The sequence below is a fragment of the Melanotaenia boesemani genome, chromosome 7 (assembly GCF_017639745.1).
Source record: "Melanotaenia boesemani isolate fMelBoe1 chromosome 7, fMelBoe1.pri, whole genome shotgun sequence".
NCBI lineage: Eukaryota > Metazoa > Chordata > Actinopteri > Atheriniformes > Melanotaeniidae > Melanotaenia > Melanotaenia boesemani.
The window spans coordinates 26,968,137-26,987,804 of record NC_055688.1 but is presented as its reverse complement, the minus strand read 5'-3'; the positions used below and the strand labels follow the sequence as shown (position 1 = coordinate 26,987,804).

General features: G+C 38.8%; 1 protein-coding gene across 2 annotated transcripts in view; it reads right to left on the bottom strand.

Annotated features, from left to right (window-relative positions):
• Window positions 1-19,668, bottom strand: part of LOC121643190 (A disintegrin and metalloproteinase with thrombospondin motifs 2-like) — a 151,894-nt gene that overhangs the window by 22,499 nt on the left and 109,727 nt on the right. For both annotated transcript variants that reach the window (XM_041990465.1, XM_041990466.1), the window contains exon 4: window positions 15,035-15,240. In XM_041990465.1, coding sequence (XP_041846399.1) covers window positions 15,035-15,240 — 206 coding nt within the window. The remainder of the gene's footprint in view (window positions 1-15,034; window positions 15,241-19,668) is intronic.

Below are 19,668 nucleotides of genomic sequence, written 5' to 3'. Positions count from 1 at the left end.
CCCTACAAAAATGCAATTCATTTTGCCTCAAATGAAGGCTGCTGGTCATGCATTCAGGACCTCCAGAATTCATTGTGATGGTGGCGAATGAGCAACCAAGCTCAGAAGAGTACTTTTTTTTTAACAACACTTTAGTCGGAACAAAACAAAGTACATGAAAAACATGTTTGTTAAACAATGGCATTAAAATTCTGTAATATTTGATATTCACAGATTTTTAAGGGGTTAATGAAGTGTTTTTTTTTTTTTTTTTTTTTTACGTCATTACTCGGTTGGAGATAACTTTCATTAAAATGTCCTATGATATGCAAACTTAGTAAATTAAGAGGTTTAAGTAATTCAGCATCCTACGTTGCTGATGTGGGAACTTGTCTTGGCTAGGCAGGCTGTCCCATTTCACGAATGTTAAGTGGACTTGAGTGTGTAGACTATGTAGGACACTCTGTAGCCTACACATTTCGAAATGTGCAGACCTTGAATTGGGACACAGCTATAACACAATACAAAAAATGCCTAATAATGAAGAGTGGGGTCAAAAACATTTTAAAAGTTAAAAGTACTCTAACATGTACAAGAATTACTGGAATTTATACAGAGAATACATCCAGCTGGAATAAAAGATGGACCTGTTTATACTACATATTATTATCAAAGCCTGGTTTTTATTTTCCCATCTCTCAGTAGGGATGCAACCTGGTTTAATTGATCAGCCTCATTGCGGATATTGATAACACAGAGAACGTTTTTTTAACTAAACGCTTCACAAACTGCTTTCCTGTTTACTATAATCAAAACTAGCTAACTAGGGAAATATGCTCCAACAAATAGCACACAAGTGAGTCACCATCAGCACATGATTAATGGATGTATTAAACTGCGACCTTTCTGTCACCTTCAGCAGACATTCTGTTCATTACCGTCTAATTTAACTTCAACTTTGAGTAGTAAAACAATACCTGTGGAAACTGTCTTCACCGAAAGTTGGACGGCTCAGGTACCCAGAGACTGTCTCTGTCTACTGTCTGTGACACATTACCGTGTGAGGCCCCAAGATTAAATTTATAATCTTTTTACATTTTTTTACATTTTTGTAAATTAATCTATTATTTAAAAAATATGAGAGGATTTTGGACGTACAAATGATGTGTTTTATAAGTATAGTAAAGGTTCTTAAGTAGATCCACCCCTTCTACATCCATATTAATGCTGAAGTCCCCAACAAAACAACAGATTACCCAGACAGTGAACAGTGCACCTTGCACCTGGGCCACTTACTTTAAACCATCCTTAGACACATAAACTCAAACAACAGTCAGAGCTTGTTCATTGACTCAATGGTGTAGGAAGCCACCACAGGTAAGGCCAAACCTGCTTGCTACCTCTCACCTGGGATGACTCCAGAGTGGATTAAAGTACAGCCCCTCTTAATTTCACAACGTGTGCTGTGTATTGTATCTGTTGGCATATCTCGACATCCAGGAAAAGATCAGGCTCGTCCTGGATGTTATTATAGTAATCCTGCTATTACAGGAATGTTGTGTTTCAGGTGACAAACCATGTTAAAGTAGTGTAAGCCCGCACAGAAGTTTAAATTATGTGTCTGAAAATGTTTAGATGATAAACATTTAATTGTTTAATACAAAATTATTTTAGTAATTTAAAAGTAATTACATTATAGTTGAAGTTCATATTAAATCCCACTAATAACACTATACTAATAATTTTTTTAAGTAAATAGCTTTAAAAACAGAGAATTAAACAAGGAAACTATTAATAAAGTCATCACAGCCAGATGTGAAAGGCAGCACAACTATTTTTAATGGTACTAGTGTTTGTATTTGACAGGTTAATACATGTAACATTACAGCAATAAGCTAGTGGTGTGTTTTTGGCTTTAGACCACCACCGAAACAACAGCCATACAGTCAACTGAGCCATAGGAAGTGGGAGGTGTAGTGATCACTGCTCAGACGCTTGCTCCCACAACCAGGTCCTGGAGAAGCATTTGAAAATGTGGATGGACTCAGACTACATCACAGGATGCCTCCCCCTTTTTTGTTCCAGTGTCATGAACATTGTTTACTTATTTAATTATTTTATTCAGATTTTGGGAGCATGATACATCGGTTTGTTCATCTTTCCTCTGTTTAAGGGAGAAGTGTTTTGATCATGTGTATTTTACTTTAAGGTGCTCATTCTATTACAAGAGTTGCTCTCTTGCTGCAGTGGTAGGCTCTTAGTGGGAGTTTAAATTAGCTATATATATATACTAGGGATCACATCTCTGGGAGTAACTGGAAGGGTTATTCTCTTATGGACCTTTTGGTTTCTAATGAAAAGATAAATTAATATTGCATTTATAACATCAGAGAGTGATGTAATCACATGATATGACTGTCCTCTGGCCAGGCTCATCTCTGTACAAAACTGGATGTGAAAGTAGTCAACTAACACCTCCCCTGCTGAACTTGGTACATATTGTTAATAAGCTAAGACAATAGCTGTAAAGCATCAGGTGGCATGTGTTATAATGGAGAATTTATAAAACCCTAAACTATTTTCTCCTGACTTCTCATATAGTGGCCATAACTAAGTTATGAAACATTTATTTATTTTACTTAATAATAATAAATAAACAAGATGGCAATTACTTGTTATTAAGAGTGCCTTTTTGAAGGTAGAAAATAAAAAGGCAAATAATCTACCAAAGTTTACCACAAGCAACATATTGAGAGATAAGAAGGAGCTAAAAATGAAATTCAGGAAAGTGCATGAAACTCTGTTTCCCATGAGCACAGATAAACAGGAGATGAAGAGGATGCAAAGGATGGAAACCGCCTAATGCAAGGAAACAAGGTAATGTTTGACAAGCAAGATGCAGACAGCACTCTGTTGGCACACACCCACACACACACACACACACACACACACACACACACACACACACACACACACACACACACACACACACACACACACACACACACACACAAAGCCAAAGAGAGAGAGAAATAGAGAGAGAGAGAGAGGGGGTAAATTGGCACTGAAGTTGAGGCCTGCTGTCCTCAGTGGCTGTGTGTGGTGCTTAATGAGGCAAAGGGATGTAAAAACAGACAGACATAATGAGATGGCTGATGGACATGCTGTGGAAAAACACACACACACACACAAAGCATACACACAGAGAGGTACAGAGAATGAATACAACTGCACAGACGTCTAGCTAGAGAAATGTACGAGCGAGAGCCGAGGAATTTTCGGGAGTCGAATCAGAGAGGCAGAAGGAAAAAGACGAAGCCGAGCACAGAAGTGAGAAGAAGCACAGAGGGAAACGGAGAAAAAAGAAGAAGCATAAAAATGAGAGGAAATAATGCATTCTTTAAAAACAAGAACCATGATCCACAGACAGTTGCATAAAAGGAATATTTTCTATTAAAGGAAGGATAAGTAAGAAAATCATGCTTTTTTTTCCATATGTAGTGCAAAGCTGGAAACTTGGCTCTTTTTCAGAAAAAAATGTGATAGAATTGCGCTTCATTTGTTAACCACAAACTGGATTATCAGGAAATTCTCAGAAAACTCAAAAGATCTCATGTTTGATTTTCAGCGTTTTCATCAAGTGTCAACAACCATCATTTGCCAGCATTTCCAGTGTACTCCCTAAGCAGTTTCACTGGAAGCTGCTTTTTACATTAATATGCTGACACATTGTTGGCATGTGTGGTTTTGCAAGTTGGAATGCTTCAAAGCAGGCTGTAGATACTGGCTGTGACAAAGTATTGTGATATATGACTTGATGGAACAAATGAACACATTCATCTTTCAGCTCTGATGTAACATTTGCTTGTCACGAACAGTTTCAAAGAAATTTGATTTTTTCTAAATACTGAAAAACTTAAGAGCAAAGTCAGCGATTTATGAAAAAACAAAAAAACAAAAAACAAAACAAAAAAAAGCTTCAGAAGCGGATATATATATAATGCTTCTGTTATCTTTGGGTCTTAAGTGATTGATGGATTGTGGTTTAAAAGAAAATGTATATTTTTTCAAACATCAGATGGACACAGTTGTCCACTTTTGGGTGTGAACTTGGTGAAACAGGCCTGGACAAAAATGATGGTACCCTTAACTTAATAATTTGTTGCACAACCTTTTGAGGCAATCACTGCAATCAAACGATTCCTGTAACTGTCAATGAGACTTCTGCACCTCTCAGCAGGTATTTTGGCCCACTCCTCATAAGCAAACTGCTCCAGTTGTCTCGGGTTTGAAGGGTGTCTTTTCCAGACGACATGTTTCAGCTCCTTCCAAAGATGCTCAATAGGATTTAGGTCAGGACTTATAGAAGGCCACTTTAGAATAGTCCAATGTTTTCCTCTTAGCCATTCTTGGGTGTTTGTAGCTGTGTGTTTTAAGTCATTGTCCTGTTGCAAGACCCATGACGTGCAACTGAGACCAAGCTTTCTGACACTGGCCAGCACATTTCTCTCTAGAATTCCTTGATAGTCTTGAGATTTCATTGTACCTGCACAGATTCAAGACACCCTGTGCCAGATGCAGCAAAGTAGCCCCAGAACATAACAGAGCCTCCTCCATGTTTCACAGTAGGGACAGTGTTCTTTTCTTCATATGCTACATTTTTCCATCTGTCCTCCTTGGTCCTCTCGCATTAAGTCCACTTTGGCTCAAACAATGACGGATGGTGCGATCTGACACTGATGGTCCTTGAGCTTGAAGTTCACCTGTAATCTCTTTAGAAGTTTTTCTGGACTCTTTTGTTACCATTCGTATATCCGTCTCTTTGATTTGTCATCAGTTTTCCTCCTGCAGCCACGTCCAGGGAGGTTGGCTACAGTCCCATGGAGCTTAAATTTCTGAATAATATGTGCAGCTGTAGTCACAGCAACATCAAGCTGCTTGGAGATGGTTTTATAGCCTTTACCTTTAACATGCTTATAACATGCTATAATTTTCTTTCTAATCTCCTGAGACAACTCTTTCTTTTGCTTCCTGTGGTCCATGTTGAGTGTGGTACACACCATGTTACCAAACAGCAGTGACTACCTGTAGCCTATAGGCCCACTGACTGATTATAAGATTGTAGAAACCTGTGATGCTAATTAGTGGACACACCTTGGATTAACATGTCCCTTTGGTCACATTATTTTCAGTCTTTTCTAGCGGTACCATCATTTTTGTCCTGGCCTGTTTCATGAGTTTATTTTTTAAAATAATTCTGTTGAAGCATGGTCGAAAAGCAATGTCTGACTTTCATTGGTTCAATTTCATAGAATTTTTATTTATTATTACTTTAGTCAGATTCAAGTTATTTTTTTATTTTATTTTTGTGACCATTGCGAGTTTTTCTTTCATTAACCGAAGGGTGCCAACAATTTTGTCCACGTGTGTATTTTCTATTGTCCATGACTCCCACACACATCAAGTAAGACTTTGTCCCCTTCTGATTCACCACTAAAACATTCTGTATTCATACCTTGGACTGATTTGTTAATTTGTTGTAATGTTTTTAATTTCAGATGGGGGAGCTGTAAAAAGCATTGTTAACTGTGCAAATGAACCTTTAGACCACAGGCAGTGGGTGACCAGTTTATATGGCAGTTGTGTTGGACGTTTTATATTAGTTGTTGATAACATCCTGAAACTGCTATTTATGTAGTACTAACAAGGTGTATGGGACCACCTATCCATCTTCTGCTGAGGTCAGAACATGGGACTAGTGCAGTGTTTCTCAATCCTGGTCCTCGGGGACCACTGCCCTGCATGTTTCAGTTCTGTCCAACTCCAGCACACCTGATTCAGATGAACTAAACTGCTTTTCAAGTTCTTTGCAAGCCTGCTAACAAGCCATTAATTTGTGTCAGGTGTGTTAAAGATGGACACCTCTAAAACATGCAGGGCAGTGGTCCCCGAGGACCCGGATCGAGAAACACTGGAATAGTGGCTTAAGGAGTGAAGTCCAAACTTCCCTTTCCACTTCTTCTAGTTCATATGGGGAGGTGATACCAAGGCCTTCCCAGGCCAGTTGAGAAACATGTTCCTTCCAGCACTGCACTTCCTGTTGGGATGTGGCTGGAACACCTCATCAGGGAGGCATCTAGGAGCCATTCTAATCAGATGTCCAACTATCTGACACCTCTTGATGCAGAGGAGAAGCAGCTCTACTGAGCACCTCCCAGATGACCAACTTTCTCACCCTATTTCTAAGGAAGAGCACAGACACTCTGCAAAGGAAACTAATTTCAGTTGCTTGTAGCCACAGTCTCATTCTTTCTTCTACCATCCACTGCTTGTGACCACTGGTGGGGGCAGAAACATAGATCAACCAGTAAATCAAGAGCTTTGCCGTTTTGGCTCAGCTTCTTTTTCACCATGACAGACTCATGCAGGGTCCGGATCCCTGCATTCTACTCCATTCTTTTCACATTTATGAACAATACTTAAACTTCTCCACTTTGGGTAGGATCTCATTCCCAACACCGAGAGAGAACTCCACCCTTTTTTTCTAGTTGAGAACCATTGTCTTAGTCCTCATCCCATTCGCTTCACACTCAGCTGCAAACTGCTCAAGTGAGAGTTGGACCAGGACCACTACAACTGCAAAAGGCAGAGACCCAATCCATAGGCCACCAACTCGGACCCCTCAATAGCATGGCTGCATCTGGAAATTCTGCCTTTAGGAACAGAATTGGTGACAAAGAGCAGTTCTGCTGGAGTCCAACCCTCCCCGGAAATAGTTCCAAATTATTGCCAGCAATGCAACCCAAGTTCTGACCAAATGGCCCTCATTAGATGGTCCAGTACCCCATACTCTCGAAGCACTCGCCACAGGACTCCTTGAGGGACACCGTCAAATGCCTTCTCCAAGTCCACAAAGCACATGTAGATTGATTAAGGGAACTTCCAGGCACCCCAAGAAGACAGACAGAGCTGTTCCATTGTTTGTATATGGAACCAGATATTACAGTAGGTAGCACTATTGCCTCCCATTGAGGACCTAGTCCAAACTTCAGCTGGAGCCTCTCTGTGTGGACTTTGCATGTTTTCTCTAGTTTCCTCTTCTGTTTCAACAGCCCAAATACATGTATGTTCATGTTAGGTTATGTTTGTTAGGTAGATTGCTGATTCTAAATAGACCGTATGTAGGAGTATGAGTGCACATGATTGTCAGTCTTTACACCTTGCCTCATGCACAATAAGAGCTTGAAAAGTCTCCATCCCCCTCACAATCCTGCACACTATAAAGTGGGCATACGAATGGATGGATGGAATGAATATTTCATTAAGTATCTTGTTTGGGCTATGGGAGGCTTCTACACTGTCTTTTGATTGTCATGTAGAATAGAGCTCAGGAAGGACAGCTACTCTTATGTGTCATCAGTAGACAAGTGAGAAATCTGCAAAGCAATGCAAGGAAAACAGAAAGGAAGAATAACTGATTAGGGTTTTAAGATCTAGTAGTAGTAGCGCAGGGACAGTTGCATGATCATTATTGTGTACAGGTATCTTCTAGAACAAATAATTTACCTCTAAGTAAAAAAAAAACTGTATGTTTTCAATAACAGAGCTTCTTTTAAAGGCTAAACGATTAAATTTTGTCTCTCTTACAGCAGCCTTATGTACTGTATATGTGAGGAAATAACATAGCATCAACCTCTAGGTTGTATTTGCTTGTCGGAGATGGACACGGCCAGCTGGGTGGGTCAGTCCACATGTTGCCTGATCCAGCCCGTTTCCTTGACAACTGTTAGGCCAATTAGGGGTGGTTGACTTCCAGTTGACCCTGGCATGATAAGTTCCAGTCTAATGAGATACAAATTTGTATGCACGAACACATGCACAGAAGCAGAGTTTTGACACATAAAGCCAACTTTGGCTTTATGTGTCCTCATGCACATTAACACTTGCATAGAGTCAGACACTTAACATACTTAAACACCTAACACACAAATGCTGAGCAGTAGGAACTGACATCCGTGGAACTTTTGTAATTTTTGCCAAGATACGTGCATTAGCACAAACACAGCAGCATAGCCATGTCACTGGTTGTCAATAGTGTGTATGTGTATGAACAACTGCAGGTCTAGAGGCCTGCAAAATACTTATTATATGTAGAATTTGACCACGATTTGGCCAATATTTTGGCCACCTTCCAAATGTGGACTAAGAAATAAATAATGTTAAATAGTACCACTTAGATTCAAATGATGCACACAGACCCATTTGTGCAGTGTCAGCACCTTAGTAGAGGGGAAGACTCAATTCAGGTGTCGCATCAGCATCCATTCATCCATTCAAATGTCTATGGTTAAAATACTGTGGGGAAATTAGGCAGGTGTGTCAGAACAAAATATTGAGAAAACATAGTAAAATAATTCAAAAGAATTAATAATCATATGACAAACTTCTAGAAAATTTTATAGGCAGCAGTAAGAAAAGCATGGTTCACTATTAATGGATTTGTGTGGTATATTTGTAGTATGTTTGGGTTGGGGTCAGCTTTAGATCACCTTGAGTACTCAATCCCACAGCATTTTGAAAATGTAATTTTAGACGTGCTGTAATCTAATCTAAGCCTGCACAGAAAATGGAGGAAAAACTTTATATTCCACTCAAACACAAATCTCATTCTTAATATATGTTTTAAGCATCTAGTATCTAATGCTTTTAACATGTTTACATGATCTGAATTGGCTTTACTTTTACTTTAATGGAGGAGGAAACATCATATAGCAGCTGATGGAAGTGTTAACAGCCCTTAATTGAGTAATCATCTAAGTTAAGGCAATTATTCAGCTGACAACTGACAGTTTTATTTCAAAGATGTAAATATGTACTTGCTTTAATTATAACTGGAAATAGAATCCACGTAAATAAAGCTTTAGTGGCAAAATGATATTTGTCTGGAAAGTAAGAATGTTGTATAATGAGGTAAGTGTTCCCAAAGAGAGAACAGGAGGACAGCTCAGACTGAAACTCACAAACACAGGACAAGTCTGTCATGAGGCAGTGAAGGGTCACTGCTTTTTAATCTGAACTTCATTAGCTGCCAGCGCCTCATCCACAAGTTGACAAATGTACTTACTCTCATACCCCCAATTCAATCCTCATTACATATAACACTAAGTGACACTACACAAACAACTTATAATTATTATTTTAATTGTTGCTATTGTTATTGCTGTTATTGTTGTTTTATTATCATTATTATTATTGTTATTACTGAATAATAATTGATTATTTCAGCTTATAGATCATTTAATATAATAAGGATAATATTACGATATCATATCATCATTATTATTATTACTGTGTTGTTAGCGTGATCATTGTTATCACATAGTTTCATGATGAAAACATTTTCCATTGGGAGATATTGGTTGTATGGACCGAATGTTGTAACTTAGCACAACTGTTTCTATGGAATTGTTTATTGGCTGGTAGTGGTAGTGAGAATGTGATAAAATCTGAATATTGCTGTAATTTACAGGGGTGGGATTATATAAGCTTTTGTTTCCACCCACTCCTTTTAAACTTTTTGTATTTTATTTTTTTGGTGATGTATTTTTATTTTTATTTTTGTTTTTATTTGTCATTATGTTCAAATAAACTTCAATCAATCAAAACTTTAAGAGTTCATAATAGATATGAGATCATTTAAAATGATTTTAGTGTGTCATTATCTCATAAACTGATCACAAAGAGGACTTCAACTGATAGACAGCCACATTTTATCCAGAAACATTTAGGAAATTATGCATTAAAACACTCTCAGCTGCTGATGAGACAGAACTGAGTCATCAAATAAAATCTGGCTGAAGTGATACATAAATTAGATAAGGCTTTGGAAAGCCTTTCTACATCTTTTTGTCAACACGCCTGGGAATATTTTAAAGCTGAAAGCCACATTTTGAGTGCTGCTTAAACCCAGTATCTTTGACACCTCCTGCTAACAAGGAGTCTATTATTACCTGGACTACATTTCCTCTCCTAGCTCTTCCCACCACTTATTAATGTGACTTTTCACCGGCTCCAGGAGCTTTGGTAAAGACAGGACTGAGCGATCTGAACCACTTCTTGCACCTCTTACACAAATGATAGTTATTACACTTCTGAGACATAAAAGTGCATACCAAATGCACATTAGTATCCCAAAATGCAATGCTAGAATTAAAAATGCACACACATCACACTCCTCAGCAGTAACTGTTAATATAAAAAGTGATTAGCACATTGTTGCACTCTACTGAAGTTCTTCCTTAATGGTTGCTGGTATCAACGTTATATTCATCACATAAAAATTATACTGCCAAAGCACAAAGCAAATTTAATTTATCCCTTTATCGTTTTTTTTTTTTTTAAACAGCGATAGTATCAAATTTGGTGCTAAATGAAATATTCAGAATCACTGCATTTACATATATTTTAATGTATAAGATTGATTTTCATGCATTATCTTCCAGATAAAATGTAGTAATGGTATACTTTTGTACGAAACACAACACATCTCATTAAGTTTTACAGTTTACCAACAAATGCTTTTCCAAATAAGGATCCTATCAAAACATGTGGTGAGTTCACTAGCCTAAATAAGAACCTAATAAAATTAGTTTCCTGCTTGCTCCTTTCAGATTGCTTTTAATGGTTTACAAAATTGGTTTCTGTTCACAACAGAGCAAGATTCAGTTTGTAACCAATGTTGTGGTTTAAAATACTTGTAAGGTCCATTTTGCTGCTGTGCTGTGCCCACTGCGCACATTATGTGATCCAAATGAGTTCTGAGCAATGTCTACATTTAATACGAATTGGATATGCTCAGATTTTTATTTTTTTATACCTGCGCTCATGAGTGCAGGGCCAATTGGATTGCATGCACACGCATGGGACTAATCATGCTAATCATGCAACATATGTGGTGGCTTATACACACCATATTAGTCTCCTTTTATAATACACACATATAGAATGGACCTTAGGGTGGTGTTTCTGAAGCTTATTTCCTGGATGCACCCTCACTTGTAAGCCACTTGCCTCTCTTTTGCAGGCTTACATGCATACACTCACTGGTCACTTTATTAGGTACACCTGTTCAATTGCTTGTTAACACAAATAGCTAATCAACCAACCACATGGCAACAGCCTAATGCATTGAGGCATTTAGACATTCTCATGAAGACTCGCTTAAGCTCAAACTGAGCATCAGGGATGGCTGTTGGTGCCAGATGGGTTGGTCTGAGAATTTCAGAAACTGCTGATTTACTGGGATTTTCACCCCCAATTATCTCTAGGATTTACAGAGAATTGGCTGAAAAATGGAAAATATTCAGTGAGTAGCAGTAGTCTGGAGGAAAATGTCTTGTTGATATCAGAGGTCAGATAAGAATAAGCTGACTAGTTTGATTTGCTCGAAAAGCAACAGTAACTCAAATAACAACTTGTTACAACCAAGTCAACATCAAACCTTGAATGAAGAAGGGCTAAAGCAGCAGAAGATGACACCCGATGTCACTCCTGTCAGCTAAGAACAGGAAACACAGGCTTACCAAAATTAAACAATGAGAAATTGAAAAAATGTTGGCCTTGACAAATGAGTCTTGATTTCAGCTGCTATTCAGATGGTGCTCAGAGCTTGGTATGGACACCATGAATGCATGGATCCATCCTGCCTTGTGTAAACGGTTCAGATTGGTGGGGGTGGTGTAACAGGGTAGGGAATATTTTCTTGGCACACTTTCTTTGGGCCCCTGATTATCAATCGAGTATACTTTAAACACCACAGCCTACCTGACTATATGTATTCCTTTATAACCACAATGTACCCATCTTTTGATGGCCACTTCACCAATTTGTAAATCTCTTAAAAACTCTTGAGTGCTTCTCAAAACTGTACATTTCAGCATTTTTGCCATGAAAAACCAACAAATGACACCGCCTGCCTTGTCAATTCTGTTTACTCTATGCTCCATTTAACACTTTTAATACCCGGGTAATTCATTTGTACATGTTTGAACCAGAGACGGATTCTTAAGAAGTGGAAGCTAAATTATACAGGCTCACATGCAAGTGGAAGTATCAGAATGGTAATGTATTCATTTTCTATTTCTTTCTACATGCAAGGCTTGTCTATGCATTGGCTCCAAGCCAATGATTCTTCTACCCAACTTGTCTGTGGGCTGAGAGCTGTGGCTTCATGTTCAGCCTTGTTTTTACCATCTTCACCCAGATAACTTCTCCTGGTGGCGCTACCTTCTCATATCATTGTTTCCTCTATTGTAGGGCATATCTAGCCAGAATTCAGAACTGCTTCCTTCAACTTTTTACATAGAACATAACCTCGCCTTTATGATTCTACAGATTAAAAAGCATAAATATTTTGCCAGAGCATTGATGGCTTATTTTGATCATGATATGACTTGTAACACAACCCTTGGTAGCACTTGGTCAGATCTAGTATCAGTCTATTGATAAGAATGAATAAAAAATAGGAAATTGTGTGAGAAAGGAGTGGGAAGCAGAGAAGACTTACCAAGATTCATTGAACTCAGTCTATACACACACAGACACAAACACATTTGTGACACTCCTGCTGAACTTTTCAAATAGGACTTGATGGTTTTTGGGGGAGTGCTTTGATACCCTGCAGACACCAGCTACATCCCCTTTCCTCCATGCTGACACAAATACACACAGACATAAACACAAACAGATGATCCACCTTGACCCTTAGCTCACTTCAGTAGTCATTCAAATAAACTTGGAATATAAGAAATCAAAGGATTAAGCTGTGAGTGTTAAAAAAAGCTCTTTTAATTGATGTGGTAGCTTAACAGATGAGAAATTGTAGAACTGTGGGCAGTACTGACAAAAATACTTTTGAAAACAATTTAGACCAGAGAAATACAACTAAGTAAACTTTATTATCAAAACATTTATGTTATATTACAAATAAAAGAGCTCAGTAGCCTGAGTCAACCACTGATATGTATATCATATTTCATATATCATCACAAGTCTACAGAACGTTCAGACCAATCAGCACCCTACGCTGGAAGCTATGACCAAGACACCTCAGACCAACTTGCGTCTTAAGTTTGACTTTGTTCAGGCTACATCATTGCCAGAGTTGAGCTAGTTACATAAAAAAGTAACTAGTTACATTTACTAGTTACTTTTTACTAGTTAAGTCAGGTCTGCAGATTATTTGAAAAAAAAAAATATATATATACATATATAGAGAAATAAAAGTAATGTTAAGCCCTCCACAACAAAAAAAGAAGCATTAAAGGATGAGGATGCTGATGTTTGAAATGGACGTAACTATTTACATAGGTAAAGCGAGCATAAATGGGCCTTTAGGTGAACTCTGTTTTATTAAATCAAAAACACTTTGCTTTGACATGGAAATGCTAATGTTGTATTTCTCTCCTACCGCTTGCATTCAGAAAAGAGAAATATAACTATTTGGAAACTTATATTGCTTTACTTTATTAATGCAAAGCCCTGCTTCACCGGCAGCGAGATGGGGTCGCAATTTCAAAAATGTTCTCAAAATTATGATTTGACTTGAAACACTGCTTTTCACATCCACACATCAGGTTAACAAAGCATCAGTGTGCAATGAAGTGGAAGTGAGACAGCGTTTTTTGGTTAAAATTATACATATCAATTTGTTTGCAGAAATGTAAAATAATGCAAAAGTAAATTTTCTATGGGGCCTTGGTTACAATATAGAGAATAAAGTCATCCATTTCACACACATTATACTTTTGGCACTAGAGACTAGAAAGATTTTTTGACATCATTGACAATTTGTTGCTATAAACCACCCAAGTTAGGGAAGAGTAGCACTGCAAGCAAGAGATCGCTGCTGAGCGTGAGAGACAGAGGGAGAGTCAGTCATCGCACACCCATCCTGAAGTGAGCAAAGCAAACTTTCAAGAAGAAAGTCGCCCAGATGCCATGCGTGGGAGGAAACCCTTATTTATTTATTTCTGTTTATCTGGCTGTCAGTAATTTATTCCGAATGCACTGTTTAAAATACTCCTTTCTCTTTCTCTCTATTTCTTCCCCACAGATTAAAGGAGACTGCAACAGGGCTGCGTATTCCCTTCTCCTATATTGTCTAACAAATATCTAAAAGGGGAGGCAGGGAGCACAGCACAGCGGCGCTTGTTCTTGCTCAAGCGCCGAACAGAGACAAAGACGCTTGTTAGGATTTGCTGCTCTATGCTTGCACCTGCTTAACAGTCGGAGGTTGGTTTCTTGCTCTGTGGGTCGCAATACCAGCAAAAGCAAACAGCAGCTCACACACACACACAAAGAGACGGACGCACACATACAGATTCATGCAAAACCCACTCTCTCCACAGGTTTAATTTGCAAAGATTAAAGTCTGCAGAGTCACACCCACGCGAGTTTGAGCACATACACACACACCTGTAACAACCCTTGGGAGTGTGTGTGAGTGCTACGTATTGTTGTGACCATACTGCCTGCTGTTTCTGCATCTTTCTCCCACATGCACACACACACACACACATTCACAATGAATGATGACATGACACAAAGCCTGATGAAACGATATGTAGGAGCCCCTTCAGCGCACCTTACACACACACTTATACACAAATGAAATCTCATCATATTCAGATAGAGAAGAAAGGATTACCTGCGGCTGATTGCTGGATGAGAGCATGTAGGAAGGGAATTGAATCCTCATTCAACTGGTGTGTATCTTTGTATGTGTGTTGCCGCCTTTCTTTGACCTCTCTGTGACTTTCCATTCAACTCAAATGGAAGAATTTCCTCGTTTAATCACTTTATTTAAAACAAGTGAATTAGCATAAGTTTTAGGCATCGGGGAACTTGGAAAAACATGGAAGAACACTGGATGCTCATACAAATGGCCTCAAATGTTGCCAGAGTCTAATTCTGTTTGGCATATATTCATACACATTTGCCTGTCATGTCATGTTTGCCATGTTTGTGTTTCCTCCTGTGAGCAGCAGACACTTACAATGTTCATGAGTGTGAGCAGGTATTTTTGCACATGTTCCTTCCCGTGAAACTGGACCACAGAGTCATCGACGCCTAGTAGCACCTCAATGTTATAGGCTCGGTCTAGGATCTGTCTGCGCACTCGCCCAGCTCTTGTGTGGTTGATACTCTGCTCCACACCTTGGTACAGAGACTCCAAGTCCATCAGGCCACCAAGATCTGCACCTGGAGAGAGAAATCAATTTATTCAGTGAGACAAATAAAGCCTTAAAACCTCCAAAAAAGTACTGTATATGCTTAATAACAAGCTGGTGATGTGCTAAAATTCTCGATAAATCTGATAACTTGCTCCAGTCATTAAAGTAAACCAGTTGTGATACTACCAAATACATTCAACTGTATTTTCATTTTAGGGAGTTGTTCTTAAAAGGGCAATGTAAATGTAATGGACAGATATTTTCTTAAGGATTTTGTTATTTGGAGAAGTAATAGAATTAAAATGATTTTACAACAGTAAGGTGGCTGTAGCTAAGGAGAAGTAGTCTTCTCCTAGTTGGAGGATTGGTGGTTCGATCCCTGGCTTCCCTGGTTCACATGTCAATATGTGCTGAGGCAAAACAGTTAACCACACATATTGTCCAATTTGTCCACTGGTTTGAAAGTTTATGTGCAGTAGAGGGAAAAATCACTCTATAGTCTGTACCAATAATATATACCAAGGAGTGTCATGCGGTTGTATGTAAGAGTGTGAATGAGGCTTGTAGAGCAAAATACAACTTGGATGGTTGACAAGACTAAAAAAAGCAATCCATCCTAATATTTTCTATGTAAAAACATGATCCTAAAGGATATGCAGCATCTTTAAGTAAAAACAGGCTCCTGCAAACAAGATTCTTAGAGTATGGCATCACAACAAACTTAATTACCTATAATTAAACACAGTTTGAGGATTTCATTCTCTCTGTAGCACAGAAAGTAACATGAAAATACACTTGCTTGTTTGTTTCAAAAGGGTTTTCAAGTTTTCCTGAATTTCCCCTGTGGCATGGCATAACCAACGTTATGCCATGCCACATGCTATGACTCAGGATTTTCCTGCCCTTGTAGCATTTACATGAAAAAATAAAATATAATCTGACTGAAATTCTAAGGTAATTCAGAGGACAGATTGAAAAGCTGTGTTAGCGGCATGGCACTTCCAATAATGCATAGTTACAACCTCACAATTATAAGGGTGGTTTATGTCTGGTTTAAGGTTGAGTTTTCTAAAACTGGAAGTACAACTTTCTTCATTTCTTCAAAAGTAAAGGAAATTCAAACCATTTCTTCCAACTTTCTTAGATGGGAAATGTTATGTTGTTTACTAACAAAATGGGCAAACCCGAAGCACTAACAAAGACATGTAAGGAATACAGAGAATGCAGTATTATTTACTTTCCTGAGACATGGTTGCAGGAACATAAACTGGACTATTTGCCATTTTATTATTTAAAAAGCCCACTTTCTACAACATAACAACAGACTTTTAGAATAATTCTAACAGTCATAAGGTGGTGCTTTACAAAAGACAGAGCACAGAAAATATTGTGATCTTCTGTGCTTTCTTTCTGCAGTGTTTTTTGTTGTGAAAACTAAAACTGTCTGTTATATACATATTATATACACATGTGTACTTATTTGTGCATGCTAATGTCATTGTGTATGCTGTTTGCTATCCAAGACACCAGTTGAGAAAATCGAGCATGTGTGTCCCTTGTAACCGCTGGTAACGGTGCAGCTATCCTTCACAGATCCTTTCCTAATCAACCAAATATTTCTGCTCCCATCTGAATAAAAGGAACAGATGGTGCTTGCTAAACACATGGATTAAGACAGCTCTCTCACACAGGGGCTGTCCACCCTGCTCTTTTCTTGGCTTGTTTTGTACTTGAAAAATGCAGGTCACACAAGAAACTCAAATTCAAAAGCAGTGGTTGATTGCTTAGATAATGTATCAGTACCTCATATTTTTTTATTTTTATTTTTTTTACTTTTCAGTTTTAACTTTTATTTTTGATTAACAATAACCCTGGATTTGGTATTAGGCTTGATGTGAGTAGTCTGATCCTGTTTCCTTTTCCATGTCAGTAAAAGTGTAGAAGATTAATTGACCTGTCTCCTGAGTCAAGGCCATCCTTCCCTAACACACTATTCCCATAAAGGAGGCATGGCAGGACACGTCATGCAGTCTTAAACACGTGGTCCCTCTGGATTTAACATAGCATTGTACTCACAGACTTTAAGCTTCCCACATCCAGAGATGACACACAAACACAGCTCTAAGGGCGGTGTGTGAGTGTGTTTGTAAGTGTTAGTGTGTGAGCAGACTGTGGACAAACATTTCCGATTGGGCTATAAATCACTGCTCCAACAGGAGCTTTAATTTAGTTGAAGCATGGGTGTGGGATCGACTAAACGTGTTGTTTTTGATTGTGGAGTTTACTTGGAGGTGCTTGCATGCTGACTTGATTCAACATGTGGCATGAAGGGACATTTGGATCTCCAGTGTTTTGATACATGCAGTTGGAGCTAGTGTTGAATGGATGAAAAAGAACAAGATGCAAGATGAGGATGCATGGAAGACAAGGGGAGAGAAAGAGAGACCTGCCACCTTGTCTCCCAATCAGCAAGGGCGTCCTGCTTTCCCACTCCCTCTTATGCAATGTTTCCAAGACAACAGGCTCATGGGTACAACAACAATCACGTGGTTAACATTGGCTCTTGAGTTGCTAGAAGAATTAATGTGAAAGTCTGACTATTATCTCAAATCTACCCACATACCAGTGAGTGACAGAATACCAGCACAAACAGGAAAAATAGGAGGTGAGGGCAAAGAGAAAATAATATGGAGAAAGAACAGATTCAAGATTTTTCAGCTATACTTTTGTCTCTTACATAGCACATCGCACAGACACTGAATCTTTCCTCTCCTTGTTAGTAGAGGAATCTGTATTTCAGGCAGTGCACTTCAAAACAACCCTTGGTTTTTCTTAGTGATAGCTGCCTTTAACGAGCCCGATGTCATAACCACCCCATCTGCCTCCAAAGGCAGGTCCAGATATTTTTACCTCCTACTTATGCAATATAAAGACAAAACAAATAGCAATGTGTTCTCACTTTTAACTCGTTAACTTAGTCCCTTGAAAACACTTTAATCAGACAATGCAGCAACGTTGTATAACACAGGAGCAAAAGAAGTATAAGAAGAAGAAAAACAGTAGAGGTGATCAACCCGGTGGCTGGGGTGTGGACCCCGGCCTACCCTGATCTGGATGGTTTCTGTGCTAGGCAGCCTCTGAATTTGTTTGTTTTTATTTGTTTTTGGGTTTTTTTTTCCTCAAATTTTGTTTTTATTACGTAAAGCACTTTGTTTATAGGGGGTTTATAAATAAAATTTCATTTGATTTGAACATTTGACTAAAACAAAGGTCTTTCCAGACAACTATTCTTCTCTTGCTTCAGCTGTTTTGGAGGTAGTTTTACAGAGAAAACTGGAAGAACGAGGAGCAGGAGAGATTGAAGGAGGTGAGAGGCAGAGCTGAGGGGTGTGAAGGATGAGGGAGTGAGAAGAGAGGAGGCCAGAAGGACCTTGGGTGTTGTGAGTTCTGCTTCAAGCTCCTGCAGTGATGGAGAATATTGCTATCTTCAAGAGCATACAAGTCTGTGTAACTGGGGGTGAAGCGTCAGGGTGTATTGCTTTGTTTCTCACCACAATAACTTACATTAGCTCATAAAACTGATGTTACCATCAGCTCATATATAAGAAATACTCATTCATTTCCTCTACCGCTTATACCAATTCAGGGTCGCAGGGAAGCTGGATCTTATCCCAGCAATTAGCAGGCGAGAGGCAAGGTGTACCCTGGAGAGGTTGCCAGTGCATATGAGGAACAGATCATCACTATTTTAAAATTTTCTTTCTCTTTAGGATGTTACCTTACAGTTTTTCTCAGTTGCTAAAACACACACCCTAAACCAAATCCCCAGTTGCCTGAACCCACTGATTGAATCAGTCACTTTTTTTTGGCAAAACCACAAGCACGTTTTATGTATTTAGACACAACTTGTCAACACATTTTCATTGTGATGCACCTGTGTTGCATAATGGTAAGCAGAAATGGCAAAGGTCAAATACAATTAAAGCACCGGTGTCACTGGTTTAACACAACAACTTAAAATTGATCACACTTGTGGCTAATGATGTGAGGGAACATAAATAAGCCAGTTCAGAGAGCACTGGTTTGTGAGGCACTACAATGGATAGAAGTCTAAGAGGAGGAGGAGTTTGTGTGAGAGGTGGTTGAGGTGGGCAGCGAAGACGAAGAACAGTAATATCTGATGAAATTAGAGCTGCTGTGATTGACCATGTTCTTGTCCATGGTATGACAATGTTTGGGACAATGTGAGTTTTCACAGAGGTTAAACTAAAGTTTTAATCAATTTTTGCCTTCCACCATACTCCCCTTTCCTGAACCCCATAGAACAGTGTTTCTCAATCCTGGTCCTTGGGGACCACTGCCCTGCATGTTTGATTGACCAGGATTGAGAAACACTGCCATAGAAGATTTCTTCTCCTCATGGTGGAGGAAGGTATATAAACGCCAGCCTTGCACC